Genomic DNA, 17931 nt, shown 5'->3' on the forward strand with positions numbered 1-17931 from the left:
TCAGCGCTCGGCAACACATGAAATAGCCCAATGAGGTTCGAGAAAACACTGATAGGCAACGATGGACGTCTGGAGCAGCGTATAGGCTTTTTAAGACCGTTTAACCTTGGAGGTTATGTTATTCTGCTGCTCAGTGCATTTTTATGTGTTAGTGAGATACAGTTTCCGTACAGCAGAGAGACGAGCTGGTGTTATAATGATGATAAAGACCGTCAAGAAAGACTCTGAACTGTTTAATTGAATTTACATACATTCTCATACATGCTTTCAGTAATAGACTTTAGTTTCCTTTCAAAGAAAAACACACGGAAGGACAGCAAAAATATATTATGACCATACATGATTTTTCGTTAACATCAAAATAAGAACAAGAATAATGTATGCATACAAAACCAAACGAAATATGAAAACTTTTTTTTTCACACTTCCCACTAATTGTGGGTATATTTTGCAGAATGGATGTAAACATGGCAAATATTTAGCTTTTATTGGAAGCAGATAGCATAATTAGTTTAGTGAATAACTATTTTTTAAATAGCCAGGGACTGTCACAGCTGAATAAGTGGGAGGGACATTGTCGTTCTTGAGAGCACTTGATTGGATACACTCCGTGAGTGCAGGATGATGTCATCATTATTTTTGATCCATTTTCCCAGAAGATAAAGACTGGAGCATTTAAATGCATATATATATTTGCTAAAAGTTTGTGTTGTGAAAATTTAGTAGTGCAGTAGCATATGGATGTGCTAATGGACAGCCTAAAAGAAACAAAAATCTAATTTTGAGACTTGAACTTTTAGAATTTTGTAAACAAATAATGCGTGAATTCTAAGGAAACCTGTGGGTGCAGATTACGTGTGGGAATCTTTATTTTATTGTAACACATACAGATCTGAATATATTATATGAATATATTAACACAGTCAATGATAAAACACAGAGCATTGACCTAGAAGTGAGAAAGTCTTTTTTTGTTTGGTCTTATTGTTCTATGAGTCAAAAATCACAAAAAACAGACACCCATAAGGCTTTCTGCTCCAAACCGTAGCTTACAGTCCTTCATGCATTGAGGATAACAGCTATATAAACTGAACTCCAAGGCTGCGTCCCAATTCAGACACCTACACTACACACTGAAAGTACAAAGTACAGAGTACTTCAAATAACTTCTGTTAATATCCTATACAGTACACTTAAAAACTGCTCTGGCAACTTCTGCCTTGCATTCCTCGATACTTTTCTTTACCTGAAAAAGTCAAAAGAAAACCATCATGAACTTTACACTGATGGGGGACAACATTAGCTGAAAAAAAAACCATGCATGGATGCAATTCCACGGAAAAAAAAATATGCCTTTGGCATATTATTGTGAAGGCCTTGTTCATGAAACACAAGCACGATTAATGTTTGTGTAAATAAAGTGTCATGAGATAATTCACACAAAAATGTGTTTCATGAGTGAGACCTAACACTATTTATGGTGGATAATGTGCAAATTGGGACGCCGTGCAGGATTTTAGAATCAGTTAAAGGCATAGATCACCTCAAAATGAAGATTAGCTAAAAAAAAAAAAAGTACTCACATTCAGCCCATATAAGATGTAAAAATGGAACAGATTTTGTAGCATTACATTTTTTCATGGATGCTCTGCAGTGAATGGGTGCCTTTGTGATAAAAATATCACAATAATAAACAGCTGATAAAAACATCACAATAATCCACAAGTAATCCACACCACTCCAGTCCAAGCTTTGTGATTTGATGAGATGACTTTTTTTACTGCAGAAAGCAGTATTATGGAGTCATATTTTGGCTGGAAGTAACAGTTGGAATTTAAAATGCTGTAATGATGGATTTGTTTCTTACAAACACACAGTTTTTGGCCTCACAAGACATTAACTGATGGACTGGAGTGGTGTGGATTACTTGTGGATCATTGTGATGTTTTTATCAGCTGTTTAGACTCTCATTCTGACGGCACCCATTCACTGCAGAGCATCCATTGGTGAGCAAGTGATGTAATGCTACATTTCTCCAAATCTGTTCCCATGAAAAAACAAACCCATTTACATCTTAGTTGGGCTGAATGTGAGGACATTTACAGCTAAAGTTCATTTTTTAGGTGAACTATTCAATCTGAGTTACGGAATCTTCAGTTGAGGATTCTAGAACTCTTGATTGGTTGTCATGGTGATTTTGGAGCACACAGGGATTCAGTTCAGTAGAGGAAGCTTATTATTGGACAACAGATAAAACATACAGTGCCGTAAAAAAGGTTTTTGCCCCTTTCCTGTTTTTGTTTTTTTTTTGCATATTTGTCGCACTTAAAAGATTCAGATCATCAAACTAATTTTACTATTACACAAAGATAATGCAAGTAAATACAAAATGCAGTTTTTAAATTATACTTAAATTTATTAAGGGAAAAAGCTGTCCAAACCTACCTGGCCGTAAGTGAAAAATGAATTGCCCCCTCCTATTAAATCATGAAAGAACTGTGATTAACCACATTATTTTAGAAAGCGGAGTTAAATTTCACTAGCCACACCCAGGCCTGATTACTGCCAGATCTGTTGTATTAAGAAATAGAACCTGTCTGATAAAGTGAAGCATGCTTAAAGAGCAACACATCATGCTGCGATCTAAAGAAATTCGCAGAAAAACAGATGAGAAACAAAATAGTTGACATGTATCAGTCTGGAAAGGGTTATAAAGCCATTTCTAAGGCTTTGGGACTCCAGCGAACCACCGTCAAAGCCATTATCCACAAATAAAGAAAACTTGTAACAGTGGTTACTCTTCCCAGGAGTCGCTGGCTGACCAAAATTACTCCAAGAGCGCAACAAGGACTCATCCAGGAGGTCATAAAAGAACCCAGAACAACATCTAAAGAACTGCAGGCCTCACTCTCCTCAATTAAGGTCAGTGTTCATGATTCAATAAGAAAGAGACTGGGCAAAAACGGCATCCATGGGAGAGTTCAAAGGCAAAAGCCAGTGCTGAGCAAAAAGAACACAAAGGCTCAACTCACATTTGCCAAGAATTATTTTAATTATCCACAAGACGTTTGCGCAAATATTCTGTGGACTGATGAGACAAAAGTTCAACTTTCTGAAAGGTGTGTGTCCCGTTACATCTGGTGTAAAACTAACACAGCATTTCATAAAAAGAACATCATAGCAGCAGTCAAACATGGTGGAGGTAGTGTGATGCTCTGGGGCTGCTCTGCAGCTTCAGGACCTGGACAACCTGCCTTATTAATGGAAGCATGAATTCTGCACTCTATCAGAAAATCCTGAAGGAGAATGTCCAGCCGTCAGTTTGTGACCTCAGGCTCAAGCACACTTGGGTTCTGCAGCAGGACAATGATCACAAACACACCAGCAAGTCCACCTCTGAATGGTTTAAGAAAAACAAAAATAAGGTTTTGGATTGGCCGAGTCAAAGTCTGGACTTAAATCTGATTGAGATGCTGTGGCATGACCTTAAACTGTCCATTCATGCTCGAAAACCCTCCAGTGTGGCTGAATTAAAACAATTCTACAAAGAAGAGTGGGCCAAAATTCCTCCACAGCGATGTGAAAGACTCATGGCCAGTTATCACAAACACTTGATTGCAGTTGTTGCTGCGAAGGGTTGAACAACAAGTTATTAGATTTAGGGGCAAATACTTTTTCACGTAGGGCCAGGTAAGTTTGGACAGCTTTTTGCCCTTAATAAATGAAATCATTATTTCAAAACTGCATTTACTCTGGTTATCTCTGTGTAATATTAAAATTTGTTTGATGATCTGAATCTTTTAAGTGTGACAAATATGCAAAAAATAAAAAAAAAACGGAAGGGGGCAAAAACCTTTTTCACACCACTGTACATGCCTCTCGAAGCAGACGCACTTTTAATTGTACTGTAAATTCAAAGGGAGAAAGTTAGTTTATTGTCCATTCCTATTTGAAGTTCAGTAGTGTGCACTGGGTTAAACACACACAGACACACACACAGTACATGCTCACACAGTCGTTCATTTTACCGCATCCAGAGGAACGTACCCTGTATACCTGAATATCAGGGCCCTGTTGACCAACAAACACACATGAAGAGCACATTATGAACCTCAGTAATTCAGGATTGGGTCAGAACAGCACCTCTCAGATTCTGCATATTTCAGTGTTTGGATTCAGTTTGTCGTTCTTCCTCACATCCAGTGTTTTTGGTGAACATCACTCCAGTGATTTAATATATTGTAGGCTTAAATAAACAAGTCTTTGATTGTATTTTTTTTCACACACACATGACCTGTCTTTCTCTCTCTCTCTCAGGTTCCCACTCCCAGTACTTTCCTCATGTGCTCGTAGACGACGTAGGAGATGCTGACCGCCGGGATGACCTTGAGGAAGTTAGGCGCGATGCCTCGATAGAGACCCACCACACCGTCCTGGGCCACGATACTCCTGAACAGGGTCAACATGGACAACTGAGGAGCACCCTTCACTGACGCTGAGGAACCAGAAGAGGAAATACTATCTTAACTTCTCATGATACCAAAAAATATTGTGTATCACTTCTAAAATCAACAATATGTTATAATAATTTATTTGTGTTTTGAATTAATTTTTATTTTTTGTAATTGTATTTAATATTGTAATTGTATTCTAATATAATAATTTTGTTGTTTTTGTCATTTTTATTTGTTTTTACTTTTTTATTCATTTTTATTTCAGTTTAAGTTATTTTAGTACTTATTATAAACTAAATGAAAAAGAGATAAAACCACACTTATTTATAAAAAAAAATTATTTATTTTGTAAATTTAAAAATAATAGATTGTGGGAGTATATTTTACAAAAAAAGAAAAAAAAATCCTATTTCAGTCTTTGTACTTTAAAATTTCAAGTTTAATTTAGTGTGTTACTTGCAGTTTCTTTGCAACTGTTTGTGAATTTAATTTTAATTTTTTGGTTTAATTTAGTGTGTTACTTGCAGTTTCTTTGATTTTTTTTTTGAAGCTGTTTATTATTTTAATTTTTTTCAGTGCTGAAATAATATATATATAAATACATACATGTATGTACAGTATATATATCTATATCTATATCTATATATATTATATCAGTTACTGCATATTTTATTTCAAGTAATAAAATGTTTTTACAATTTTAGTTCACAATGATAATGCTGTTACAAATCACACTAAAACATCTATTCTCCCATCTTTATTATTTACTATTTTTATGTGAATTTTGGGATATTGCATTAAAAACACCAGATGGAAATGCCAATATTTTAGATATAATCTTAAAATGTGCATTTAAAAATAGACATTGATAATTTTGAGTAAAATTATGAGATAGGAAAAAACTTTTTTATTAGTGATACATTGCACTACTTTCCCAGAAGGTGACAATTTTGTGTTTTATGTGATAATCTTCATTTAGTGCTGAAGTTAACATTTGCAGCCTGGGCAGGAAGCTCAGCTCTTGTCTGATTCTGTGTGTGTCTCACCCTGCGCCTGCATGCGTGTTCGGATGAGGGCGAGCGGGTAGGACGCCAGCTGTCCGCAGGTGCTGGACACAGTGCCGCAGCCCACCAGCACCAGGACGCCCGGGTCGGGCGAGCCCTCCGTGTGCCGCTGCAGCCAGGCGTTCTTCAGCGTCTGAGAGAGAAGACAGCATGAGAGAGAGCCTTTAAGAAGAAATCATTCTCATCACACACACACACACCTCGTAGACGGCGAGGTCTATGCCAGCGTACGGGATGATGCCCAGCACGTTGGGCAGGTATCCTTTATAAAACGCCAGAACGCCCTCCTTCTGCAGGATCTGCTTGGCGCAGTCCACCGCACCTGAATACTGTCCTGTTTTACGAAGAGTAAGACGAGTCTTCAGCACCTACAGAACCACAGAGACAGACAGAAACAGAGTCATGACATTAAAACAATCACAGTTCCCAGAAAAGAAAAAAATGTTTTTGACATTTATAATAATAAGAAAAAACATCATGTGACACTGAAAACTGGAGTAATAATGCTGAAAATTCAGCTTTAATCACAGGAAAAAAAATTACATTTTATAATATATTCAAATAAAAATTTTGAATTTATAATAATAAGAAAAAACATCATGTGACACTGAAAACTGGAGTAATAATGCTTTAAAGTTTTTTTAAATTAATATTAAATAAGAAGAGACGTTTTTCAAAAATCACTGAACCCAAAGTTTTGAACAGCAATGTACAGTACTAATTATCAGTGTATATTTATTTTACTTTTTTAATTAAAAACCTCAATTTTAAATCATTTATTGACTAACAAATAAATTACATAAACTATTTTCTTTACAAGTATTGTTTATTGTGAATATTATTAAAAAATGTGTTTTTTATTAAAGACATGTATATTTTGCTAATGCAAACAGTTTTTAGAAGACTTTATTTATTTTACTTAAGTCCATTGTATTTCCAGGACTACACTTCACCCTCCAGTAACCACAGCCATTCACAGCTCACTGCTGTATTTTGAAATGGGCCGCTGAACACAGTGCACTGTGCTGGAACTTTATGTAAAGCCTTTGGTAATTTGAGCAGACATGTAGACGTGTGTGTTTGTTTGTGTGTGTGTGTGTGTTTACCTCCATAGGGTATATGACAGTTTGAGCCGTAGCTCCAGCCAGTGATCCAGCGACGAATCTCTCCTGAACTTTCAGAGTTCCTCCCTCTTTACTGCCTCTCATCAAGCGTTTAATCTGCAGACACACAGATGCAGGCTGAGTTTTGAGGCGCTGTCCACACGGCTGAGTGTAAGACAGAGCTGTACCTGTTCATAGGCCAGGAATTTGATGGCTGTCTCCGGTGCGATCTTCAGCACGTTGATGCCGTTCCCCCTCCACAGTGCAGTGAGGCCACCCTCCTTCACCATCGCACGCAGACCGTGCCACACCGTGCCCTTATCAGAGCTCTGGCCATGCACCTGCACATCAGCACATAATTAAGATGATTTTTAATGTAAAGCTTTAGTCTAACTAGATTAAAATTACCAAAACACATGTAAACATAACTAAAAAAAAAAAAGAAAGTTCAGTTGCAGTGTCTCAAATGACCTCCAGGGGTCAGTGTGGTGCTGAAAATACAGAGTGTGACAGCTGGGTTCAGAAAGTTAAAATGTCTTTCATTTTATCCACAGAGGAATTGATTTTAAATAGTAACTCATAAACATTTAAAGACAGACCTACTGTGAGCTCCGAAGGTTGTTAATCGATGGATTACGCTTTTGTTAAAGCAATCAGCCCACATTATTTCATCTTCATTTTTAAATAATCATGTTCAACAGTAGTGAAAAACTACATTACCCATAATTCAGCACAGACTCTCCACCAATCAGAGAACTGTAGCAGAAGAACACTGCAATCTTAACTAAAACGCTTACTCGCATAATATGCATATTTGCAATAAACATAAAATAAATTTCTAAACACATAATCAACATCTTTAAATCCATAATTTCATAGTCATCCAGTCATTCACAATGCTTTACAGAATTGTAGTTTTTTTCCTTCATTAATGCTGCTAAATACATAGTATTGTACATTTGTCTTTCTGTCCGATTTTCAAATACTTTTTGCGTCAAATCAAAGTTTGTAATAATTCACCATTTAGCTGGTTGGTTTGGTTCAGGGTTTAGTTAACTAAAACTTTAGTAGTTAACTGAATCTAAAAAAAAAATCTTCAAAATAAAATTGCAACCTGAAATAAAACAAACATTAACTGAAAAAATAAATACAGAAAAATCGTAAATTTATTTCATTTCATTTTCTTTTAGTTTAACTTATTATATACTAAAATGACTAAAACCTGAAATAAAAATGATAAGAACTCTATAGACATATTTAAAAGAAAATAAAAAAATGTAACTAATAAACTGACAAAAGCACAAAATTACTAAAACTTTAAATAAAACAAAAATTTAAATTAAAACAAAATATAAAAATAAAAACTAATTCAATTTTATTATTATTTTACAAAATATATTATCATGGATACTTGTAGTTAGTTAGAAGCCTTTCATTTTATAGAAATCCCTCTTATCCCTGTTCACACAAGCCACAGCTTTTGCTAGATTGTATCGCGTGAGCTACTTTGAAAGTGTCTTGAGAGCAAACCTCGAAAGGAACCTCTAAACGTGCCACATCAAAGATCAGATGATTTCACTGATCCCAGACCAGCGCCGTCTCACCTGCAGAAAGACCTTGAGTCTGTCGAGCGGCGCGGTTCCTGTCCTGGACACCGATCCCGCCACGGCTCCGGCCATCAGCTGCCGCCACACGAACCCTGACTGCTTCTCCTTCTCCGAGAACTCGTCCGGAATCGTCAGATGCTCTCCGATGTCCAACATCTACACAAACACAACAGTGGAGCTACAGAAAGAGAGAGAGGCTCAATTTATAGTCATGAAAACCTTTCGCTTCGTACCACTGAGTGTTTCCAAAACTGAGCGATTTCCTCCATGTTGTGCAGAGGGTTAAACAGGAAGTGATCTCGCCACTCGAACCAGTCGATGGTCATGGAATGGTCTTTATCCATGCTGTACCAACACATTTCACAAGCACCGCATGTCAGAAAACCACAGCTGAAAAGCACTTTACATACATGCTAAGTACAAAAACACACACCTTTGCAAGATTTTGGCGGCCTGCTCCAGCGTGACGTCCACACCGAGGTTGTGCAACGACTGCTGGATCTCCCCGACGTCCAGTTCACCTACAAACAATGTGTCATTGTACTGAAACGTGAGATAATAGAGCTTAAGACTGAATTCATGGAATTGATGCTAATGCTAATATGATGCTAACAGTGATGTAAAAGTGCCAACAGCATTATCATAGCTTCTGATGCTAATATGATGTTATAGATGTTAGAGTATTTAGGCAACAGTGGTAAAATGAAGATATAGCTGCTAACAGTGTAGCAATAGCATAGATATAAAATCACACATGCTAATGCAAATATAAGGTTATAGATGTTATGTAATGTAATGGGATTGATTATAGGGTTATTGTGAGAATATATATGGCAAATTTGATTAATTATCATATCTGTAACATAAAAATGATGTATAGTCTAACAGAGAATTAAGACAGATTCTGCCCAGTGTTGTTATTAACTAAAACTGAAGCTATTAAATATCATTGTAGTCGACTGAAATAAAATCTTGAAATATTAATACATACTGTAATAGAGTATACAGTGAATAATACTAAAATAACACTGATTCTGATAATGCTGTGAAGTTGACAGAAACTAACCGTCATTGTTTCTGTCCAAGCTGCGAAACATGAGTCTGAGGCGTTTCTCGTGTGAACGCAGATACTCGGTGAACTCTTCAAAATCCAGCTGACCGTCATGATTAACATCTCCAGCTCGTACAATCTGCTGGATGTAGGGCATATACAGAGAGAGAGAGGGGGAGAGAGAGAAATGGAGGGACAGAGGGATGCCGGGATCATTAGGAAAGGTGGGATGGGGTGCAAATGAAAGAGAAAAGCACATTAAAACCATGCAAAGCCACCGGCCCATGGCACCAACATCAAACATGAGCAATCAGACACTCATCATCGAATCTAAACACAGGTTCATTTCATTCTAATTAATTGCATTACACAGATGAATGTAAACGTACAAACAGAGAAAGCCAAGCGCACAAAACATTAGCTTTACAATGTGTTTCATTCATGTACAGACACTTAAACACTATATTAGTGTGTTTAAATTCCTATAATCATTTACTCTCACATGGATCCACTCCAAGACGCTGACCTTCTGCACAATCTGCAGGCTTCGTGTGTGTTTCTGTGAGCCTATGTGTGAAGTTTAGTGCTCTCTTGCCAAAATCATTCATCACAATGCATAATGCAAATACAAACACATGCACACATGCTCCCAAACCTCAAAAAGCAAAGCACTTTATAAAATCGTCAAGTTTCAAAAATCAATATGACACAAGACTGTCCAAACAGGCAAACAGATCAACAGTCTAATCACTTACCCTGAACTATAAACTGTTGTATACAGTATGTTGCAAACAGCAGTGTTGGGGGTAATGCATTACAAGTAATGTAATCAGATTACTTTTTTCAAGTAACTAGTAAAGTAACACTACTTTTACATTTACAGTTACTTTTCAAATAAGTAATGCAAGTTATTTTTTCCCCATTTATTCACTGACACGTCTTCTGTCGCTGTGTTCAGAGAAATTTGGAGTGAAGTGCAGAGTCACTTCCTTCAGCCTGCGGCTTGTTATTTCACTTTTGGTGTGAAAGGGCTTTCACAGTTGCCAAAAATCTAACTTTTAGGCTTTCTGTTATTAAAAATAAATAAGTAAGCCCAACCCAGGTGACAAAAAGTAATTCAAAAGTAACATAATGCATTACTTTTCATGAAAAGTAACTAAGTATTGCAATTAGTTTGATTTTTTATATATATATATATAGTAACGCAATACTTTATTGCATTACTTTTAAAAGTAACTTCCCCAACTCTAAAAAAAACAGCGTGCAGGATGCTGTGGAGAGATTAGATAACAAAGATTCTTTTAACATGTGTGTGTCGGTTTGATCATAACTTGGCCTGTGATCTCATTGTTTCAGGCCTTGGGTTTGACCTGCTGGCATTATATCACTATAACCTTTTTAGCAATTCAATTCATTTATCATATAAAGCATTATGAGTTTGAGTATGTTAGTGAGTAGGCAGCTACATAATGGGTTATACTCTCACTAATGGCTCCAGCACATCTGTCTAATCTGAGCTGAACATCAGGCGCCATCCCAACCAGCAACAAGCGATTTCATTTTTTTTTTTTTTTTTTTTTGATTTCTTGTCTGCTTTCTATTTCTGGAGCACTGTGTGCAGTCTATCCACAGCGAAATCTCTGTGTCCTGAAATCCTGTTTACATGATCATATATTAAATATTGTGTTTTCTACAGGTTTATCCAATTTTGTGTACTATTTTTGAAGTGTAATAGTGTAAGCAGTGTACTACAAGCAGCTACACATCATTGGAAACGTAATTTCCTTCAAATTTTAAATCTACAGAAATTGTTTCATTTAAGATAACACTAATGTATGTACTTAGTGTAACCAATCCACCTTGTTACAAAAAGATATTTGCTCTCACAGCAGTCTAATTTGTTATCTTAATCATAAACACACTTGTTTGTAGCACAAACACCTCTTACTGCACTGTGGAATTCTTCTAGTTATTTAAGGATAGCGGCTAATGAACCTGAAGTCTCACACATTCACAGGAAACAGCTTCATTCAGTGTTGAAAAATTAGTTGCTTCCCAAATGATGCACTACAAACTGCACGTATACACTATGTATGAACTTATGCACTATGTACTCTGCCATGCAGTGTATGTATTTTATAAGGTTATGTTGTCATTAATAATCTGAACCCCCACTGTACATCAATTATTTCTATTTTTGCATTATTGTAAGGGGTAGGTTTAAGGTTGGGGTCGGTGTAGACGTTAATAAAACAATCTACTAGGTAGAAAATTAACTTCCACACTTCCTTTTTTCCAGTTTATTTAAGTGAACTTTTTCTTTTTGGAATTTTACACACACTACTCACACTATTTGTACTACAAAACGTCACAGAATGGTGGGAATTGAGACGCACCTATGAGGTGGACAGCGTAGTACACAATGTACAGTACATTGTACAGTTTTTCTCTTTCGACTTGCGCGGAGTAGCCACGCCCACTGCGAAACCTCATTGGTTCGAATCGTACTCTGCATTCTTGAATAATAAGCATCAGATACAATGCTGCCTGCTATAGTATCGCGTACTGCGGCATTTTCGCTTTCAGTGTTCAGACGCAGATCACGTGACCTGGAGACACATGTTTTATTTCCACGTTAAAACATACACCTGTCAATTCACGGACCGTTATCATGTACTATAAGCACCCTTCCGTTATGATTGCATGCATTAGGTTTGCTCCGTACCTCCTCCACCGAGCTCCACGACATCCCCCGCGCGGCGAGTCCGATGCGCAGCTCGTTCACATCGATCCGTCCGTCCTTGTTCAGATCCAGCTGCGCGAAGAGTTCAGCTTATGGTTGCTTGCGTTAGGTTTGGTCCGTGCTTTCTTGGCAGAGCTCCAGGAGAATCATGCTTTCCACGCAAGGTCAGCCACGGAGAGACATCGGGCGGAAGACGCGTCCAAAAAAGGAGCTGCTATAGCAAAACAAACCACTTCGCGTCGCGTCCGAGCTCGCGCTCCGTAGACGGCGTCAAACAGCTGTTTTGCACGCGAACCAGGAAGCTTGCGCAATCATGAATCCTGTACTTCCCAGATAGCCATTCATATTCTTATCCGCAAGCACTGCGACATTTTAAGGCGAGATGAAAACACCAGGCTGTCCTTGTGCGTCAAAACACGCGTGAGAAAACCGAGGACTGTAGTGACTTGCTGCTGCCGCAACTCAGCGACACAACAGCGGCTTCAGATTACACCCTCAGGGGGGCTTCCTTCTGCCAACATATATGATATATTATGCATATGATCCAAAATATCCTGGAGCGTTAATAACAGAACCCGTGTTAAATCGTGCACAATGAATTGAATGCAGAAACTTCTCCAATGACTCACAGCACATGCACACAAATAAGATCAGCCCTCAGTGACCGAAGTAAAACATCTTCTGTCATGCAGAACGGAACATGATCTTCTCTTCACAAGGGCGATTGGTTATTTTGATTCCGGCTGCATGGCTGATGAAGTCACTTCCTGAGGGTTCATGAAGAATTCATACGGTTTAGGAGGAAGTGGGCTTGCGTGGCAGCAGCATGTTCAAAGTATTTTTTCAGTTTATCTGCTGACTCTTATCAGACACAGATCGATCAGAAGTGTGAGCCCATGAACCACAAAACCACTGACTAGATAAGCTTTCTGTTGATGTATGGTTTGTTAGGATAGGACAATATCGGGCCGAGATACAACTATTTAAAGAATCTGGAATCTGAGGGTGCAAAAAGAAAAAAGAAACACATCCATGACCGATCCTAAGGTGGTTTTGCTGGTTAGATGGTCCAAACTGGTCATTTATGGTCATAGCTGGTGTAGATCAGACCAGTTTTTGATCTGCTAGAGGTCAGTTTGGTTAGAGTAGACCTCCAAAAAACAGGTCTGACCACCTCAAAGGGTTCACCCCAAAATTTTGTAAATGTTTACTCACCCTCATGTCGTTCTGAATGCATTTGACTCTCTTTCCTCCATGCATGCAACCCAAAAGGAGAAGTTTAGATGAATGTCCATGCTGTATGTTTCCTTATGATGTAAATGAATGGGGACAAATGCTGTCAAGCTCCAAAAAAAAGAGTCATTTGATAGATTTATGAGAGGAACAGACCCAAATTTAAGTTGTTTTCCTGATCTCATCTGCATTCGCATATTGAGATATTTCTGCATGAAGACACTTGGACTTTAAATATAGTGTGCGCCAGTTGTTTGGACTACTTTTCAGTCATTTCTGAAGTCCAGCAGTGTCCACTTCCCCAGCAACTTGCATATCCATTTTGTTCAGTTATCCAACAGGGTCTGAAACAGAAAATTACGCAACAGTCTCCCACTATAATGTTCACTTTGATCAACAATTATAGCTTGACAAATCACAATGACTGCATGGAAACAAGCTTTTCTGTGAACTGATGAACAGGACACAAGATCTGCACACAGATAACCTTATGCACACCTGTTGCCTTCAGTCACTGTTCCCGACACAAATACAGGTGATGCACACACAGATCCATACACACGCTGTCAGCTGCTGTCCACACCAACTGTATAACGTCAAAACAGCCTGTAATCATACTGCTTGTGATGTGGACAGTCATTGTGTGGTGTACTCACCCAACAGCTGCCCGTGTTGTTTCACGATCTCAGGATCAGATTAATGTCACTATATAACAGCAGGACACAGAGACAGAGAGAGTCAAGCGGAGCTGGACACATTTGATCGATTCTTTGAGGTTCTTTCAGACGTCGTGTGATGTGTAAGGGGCTGTCTGCCATCCCCTCCTCATGCCTGGAGAAGTGAGTATCAGCGCTTTTTGTTAAAACAGATGCTGGAGCATTAAACTGTGTATGGATGTGAAACTGTGTGTTGATGTTTCAGGGCGAAGGGCATGAGGGTCAAACTGTCCCACCTGACCGAAAAGCAGGAGTGGATTTACAAACACAGGTAACAAGTGCACTGCTCTCGTTTAAAGCTCAGAATACAAATTAAGATTAATATACCATCCTTCCTTTTCTTTAAAAAAGAAACAATAATGGGAGTTAAAGGGATAGTTCACCCAAAAATTCTGTTATTAATGACTCACCCTCATGTCGTTCCAAACCCGTAAGACCTCCGTTCATCTTCTGAACACAATTTAAGATATTTTTGATGAAATCTGAGAGCTCTCTGACCTTCCCATTGAAGACAATGTAATTAACACGTAATCAATGTCCAGAAATTATACCACAAATACTATCGACTAAGTTTAACTTGTACAGAACCCTACGTATTGTTTAAGACACAAACAAGCTGAAGTAAGTAATAAAAAGCATCTATTGTTTTCTTCAGAGCGAATGAGGAGAAGCTGCCTCAGGACCTGGAGTCTCTGCTCAACAGCAAGAGTGAGAGGACTTTCTTAATGATTTGACTCGCTGAGCTCACTTCTCTTCTCTCTAAACTGAACTTCTCTGCGCAGCGGGCATCCAGGCGTTCCGCTGCTTCCTGCGCTCGGAGTTCAGCGAGGAGAACCTGGAGTTCTGGCTCGCGTGCGAAGAGTACAAGAGCGCATCCGGGTCCCGGCTGGCGGCGAGAGCCCACAACATCTACAAGCAGTTCATCAACCCTGACGCTCCTCGGGAGGTGAGAGACGAACACAGGGAGCTTAGACCATATATATATAAAGTAGTAGGCCTATTAAATATAAGTAAATGAAATTAAGTAAAAGTCTAATTTTCGCATTATTTGTGATATTATTATTGTTAGCGGCAGCGCAAAAATTATATATATATATATATAGTTTTTTGTGATATTATTATTATTATATATTTAATATATATACAGTATAATATATATATAATATATATATATATATATATATATATATATATATATATATATATTAAATAAATTAAATGAACTCAAGTTATTAAAATGTAAAAAAAAAATTAAATCAACTTATTTATAAACAAGTATTTGTTTTAATTTATTAAAGTTGAATTACATTTACATAATATGCTTTTGTATAATTATTTTGATTTTAAGTGTATAGATTGTTCTATATTATTCTAAAAATTACTAAAACGTAAATTTATTTTATATAAATCTGTATAATAATGTATTTATATATTTAATTATTTTTTTCTTCAAATAATATACCTATTTTTGCATTATACCTATGACAAATTTAAAGAGAAATGTGTTTAACATTTTTATGGACCTAAAACAGGCTTCATTCTCTTTTTATAAAATGTGATTTCTTGTTTATTTCTCCTGGTTTTAAAGTGAAATGCATCTCAGGCATGTTCCTGACAGTTTCCGCTCTCATATTCGAGCTCATACGATGTGTTTGTCAGGTGAATCTGGACAGTGAGACCCGCGAGGTGTTGATGGGGCTGATGGAGGATCCCACAGCGGACACCTTCGACGAGGCTCAGCAACGGATCTTCTCCCTGATGGCTAAAGACCCGTTCCCACGTTTCCTGCGCTCCTCTTACAGCCAGCAGCCTCTCAAAGTCCTGTGAGACACACTGCGTATCTGAGGTCTAGACTAGATCTGTAGTTAATCTGTAGAGACGCATGAGCACACTCAGGTAGAATGTAGTTTAGTAGGACATAGACTCTTTATTACATTTTAAAACATCTATAATCACTCACTTTGCCTTTATATCTTTGAACCAAATAAAGTTATTTTGCTCAAAATGGAAGTGTTTTGCAGTCAATCACACACTGGGAGACAATCAGAGATCTGGAAGCTCAAGGTCACCAAACAATCGAGGCTGAACAAAGAAAATAAAGCAGGCAGAGAATCACAGCGTTCAGCCAATCACAGAACGAGCAGCACATCCCTGACCACAGGGAAACCTTCAGGGATCTTACACTCGGCTGCGTGTGACTCTGGAGCACAATAACAGTCATAAGTAGCACGTTACATTTGTAACAATAGCCAACAATAAATTGTATGGGTCAAAATTATCCATTTTTCTTTTATGCCAAGAAAAAATTTAATATTAAGTAAATATCATGTCCCATTAAGACATTTTGTAAATTTCCTACCATAAATATATCAACACTTAATTTTTGATTAGTAATATGCATTGCTAAGAACTTCATTTGGACAACTTTGAAGGTGATTTTTCTATTTAGATATTTAGATTTTTCCAGATTTTCAAATAACTGTATCTCAGCCAAATATTGTCTGATCTTAACAAACCATACATCAATGGAAAGATTATTTATTCATCTTTCAGATGATGTATACATGTCTATTTAAAAAAATTACCCTTAAAGACTGGTTTTGTGGTCCAGCGTCACATATAATTAAAATAATATAATCATGAAATTAACTAATGATGAAATTAAAATATTATGAAACCTAACAACACTTTCTCATTTTATTATATAAAAATAAGCACAGTCTAAAAGATCATGGCCTGTTGTACATGTGTAAGATTCCACACCATGTTTCCTTTTCCAAAAATAAACAAACTTTTCACAGAAAGTGGCAAACATCAGTTTTTTTTAAATATGGTGGCGCCATCTAGCGGCTGAGCAGCAGATCACAGTGTCTGCCTGTCATCAGTTGGACGAGGATGGTCCAGTTGTGGCGCCTTTCCCCGCTGGAGTCTTCAGCACACTCAGTTTCTTCTGAAGACACGTGCTGGCCTTCTGTGTGACGTCCTGTTCAGTCCTGATCCTGATGGCCACCTCCAAACCCTGCAGCAAAAACACAAACACACCAATTAAACCGCTATTGTCTGACACGGACTGGTTTTAGAAGCGAGCTGAACGTTTACCTTCTTCAGCTTCTGCTGCTGGACCACTTGAGCTTTTTTTGGGTGCGATGAGCCTTCCTGGAATAAAAAGGATTTAAGATACAAACTCGACTGCGCATGCGCGTCTACACAGGCTCAATAAAGTCGATTTTAGATGCGTGGCTCAAATGTGTTTTTATCTGTTTTTTATATTAAGTTTCTATTATGTTTGTTTTAAATTGGGTTCTTACCTCCTTTCTTGAGTCCTTTCGGTTTGTGTTGTTGCTTTTTAGCTCTTCCGGGTCGCTGCGCTTTAAATTTCTATTTGTAATTAAAAATAATTAATTAATATGTATAAATAAAAAATAGGCTTAGTGGTAGTGATTACAACGGCGATACTAATAAGACTAATGTGACTTCTGTTTACATTTGAAGTTTATTTGCAAAAACAGATAACTCTGTTTTTATTAATTTTCATGTTTTTTTTTTCATTGTGTTATCATGCTTTTGTGTTAGATAGCTGTATTTTTTGTTGTTGTTATTATTTAACCAAAACAACCCAACTGCAGTTTTATTGATATTAATTGGAATGCAGGATTAAAAAAAAAAACCTGTTTGTTGAACACTTTTATAAACGGAGTTATCAAATAAGCAAATTAACTCTTTATTTGCTCTTTTGTGGTGCCAAAGATGTTATGAGGGACTACCTAGGGAGCTAGATTTGAAAACACAGCCTACAAGTAATACGCAAAAACCAACACTTTTTGTTCATTGTGTCTTTATTAATAATAAAAGTGCCACATTTTAAAACGTCAAGCATGCCACAAGAGTTTCCCATCAGTATATTTATTTGCTGAAACGAGGGCCCTCAAAACACACTCTCTCTCTTTATTTCTCTCTCTC

The 17931-nt window shown here is 37.4% G+C and overlaps 4 protein-coding genes across 6 annotated transcripts in view; 2 read left to right on the top strand and 2 right to left on the bottom strand.

Moving 5' to 3' along the window:
• The window catches only part of LOC122135992 (lipopolysaccharide-induced tumor necrosis factor-alpha factor homolog), a 613569-nt gene that overhangs the window by 237626 nt on the left and 358012 nt on the right, over positions 1-17931 (top strand). The window lies entirely within an intron of this gene.
• slc25a23a (solute carrier family 25 member 23a) lies at positions 221-12154 on the bottom strand. 3 transcript variants are annotated; one of them, XM_042717366.1, is made up of 12 exons: positions 12005-12107; positions 9295-9421; positions 8662-8749; positions 8462-8573; positions 8226-8384; positions 6810-6962; positions 6625-6738; positions 5719-5886; positions 5501-5651; positions 4339-4495; positions 4048-4071; positions 221-1246 (listed from the first exon to the last, which is right to left on the bottom strand). In XM_042717366.1, exons 1-12 carry the CDS (start codon positions 12026-12028, stop codon positions 1243-1245), a joined length of 1281 nt encoding a protein of 426 aa, XP_042573300.1. In that variant the 5' UTR covers positions 12029-12107; the 3' UTR covers positions 221-1242. The 3 variants fall into 3 exon arrangements, with proteins under 3 accessions (XP_042573300.1, XP_042573298.1, XP_042573299.1); XM_042717364.1 differs by lacking the exon at positions 221-1246 and having other exon boundaries at positions 3913-4071; positions 12005-12154; XM_042717365.1 differs by lacking the exon at positions 221-1246 and having other exon boundaries at positions 3913-4071; positions 9295-9418; positions 12005-12132.
• On the top strand, positions 12174-15976 carry si:ch211-196h16.12 (regulator of G-protein signaling 5). The gene is made up of 5 exons (XM_042717383.1): positions 12174-14094; positions 14177-14242; positions 14627-14679; positions 14754-14917; positions 15631-15976. The coding sequence occupies exons 1-5, from the start codon at positions 14051-14053 to the stop codon at positions 15796-15798; spliced, it is 495 nt and encodes a 164-aa protein (XP_042573317.1). The 5' UTR covers positions 12174-14050; the 3' UTR covers positions 15799-15976.
• cb1h19orf53 (chromosome B1 C19orf53 homolog) lies at positions 16564-17800 on the bottom strand. Its single transcript, XM_042716089.1, has 4 exons — positions 17790-17800; positions 17280-17349; positions 17071-17127; positions 16564-16990 (listed from the first exon to the last, which is right to left on the bottom strand). The coding sequence occupies exons 1-4, from the start codon at positions 17798-17800 to the stop codon at positions 16853-16855; spliced, it is 276 nt and encodes a 91-aa protein (XP_042572023.1). The 3' UTR covers positions 16564-16852.

This window comes from Cyprinus carpio, chromosome B1, assembly GCF_018340385.1.
Source record: "Cyprinus carpio isolate SPL01 chromosome B1, ASM1834038v1, whole genome shotgun sequence".
Lineage (NCBI taxonomy): Eukaryota > Metazoa > Chordata > Actinopteri > Cypriniformes > Cyprinidae > Cyprinus > Cyprinus carpio.

Excerpts from the sequence above, each read along its gene's own strand:
- slc25a23a (XM_042717364.1), bottom strand. The coding sequence starts at position 12,028 with ATGTCGTGGAGCTCGGTGGAGGAG. Across the intron at positions 6,739-6,809 it reads AATTCCTGGCCTATGAACAG|ATTAAACGCTTGATGAGAGG; the intron begins GTACAGCTCTGT and ends GTGTGTCTGCAG. Across the intron at positions 4,072-4,338 it reads GTCGTCTACGAGCACATGAG|GGCCCTGATATTCAGGTATA; the intron begins GAAAGTACTGGG and ends GTTGGTCAACAG.
- si:ch211-196h16.12 (XM_042717383.1), top strand. The coding sequence starts at position 14,051 with ATGTGTAAGGGGCTGTCTGCCATCCCCTCCTCATGCCTGGAGAA. Across the intron at positions 14,095-14,176 it reads CCCTCCTCATGCCTGGAGAA|GGCGAAGGGCATGAGGGTCA; the intron begins GTGAGTATCAGC and ends TTGATGTTTCAG. Across the intron at positions 14,243-14,626 it reads GAGTGGATTTACAAACACAG|AGCGAATGAGGAGAAGCTGC; the intron begins GTAACAAGTGCA and ends TGTTTTCTTCAG.
- cb1h19orf53 (XM_042716089.1), bottom strand. Across the intron at positions 17,128-17,279 it reads GAAAGGACTCAAGAAAGGAG|GAAGGCTCATCGCACCCAAA; the intron begins GTAAGAACCCAA and ends TTTTTATTCCAG. Across the intron at positions 16,991-17,070 it reads AGCAGCAGAAGCTGAAGAAG|GGTTTGGAGGTGGCCATCAG; the intron begins GTAAACGTTCAG and ends TTTTTGCTGCAG.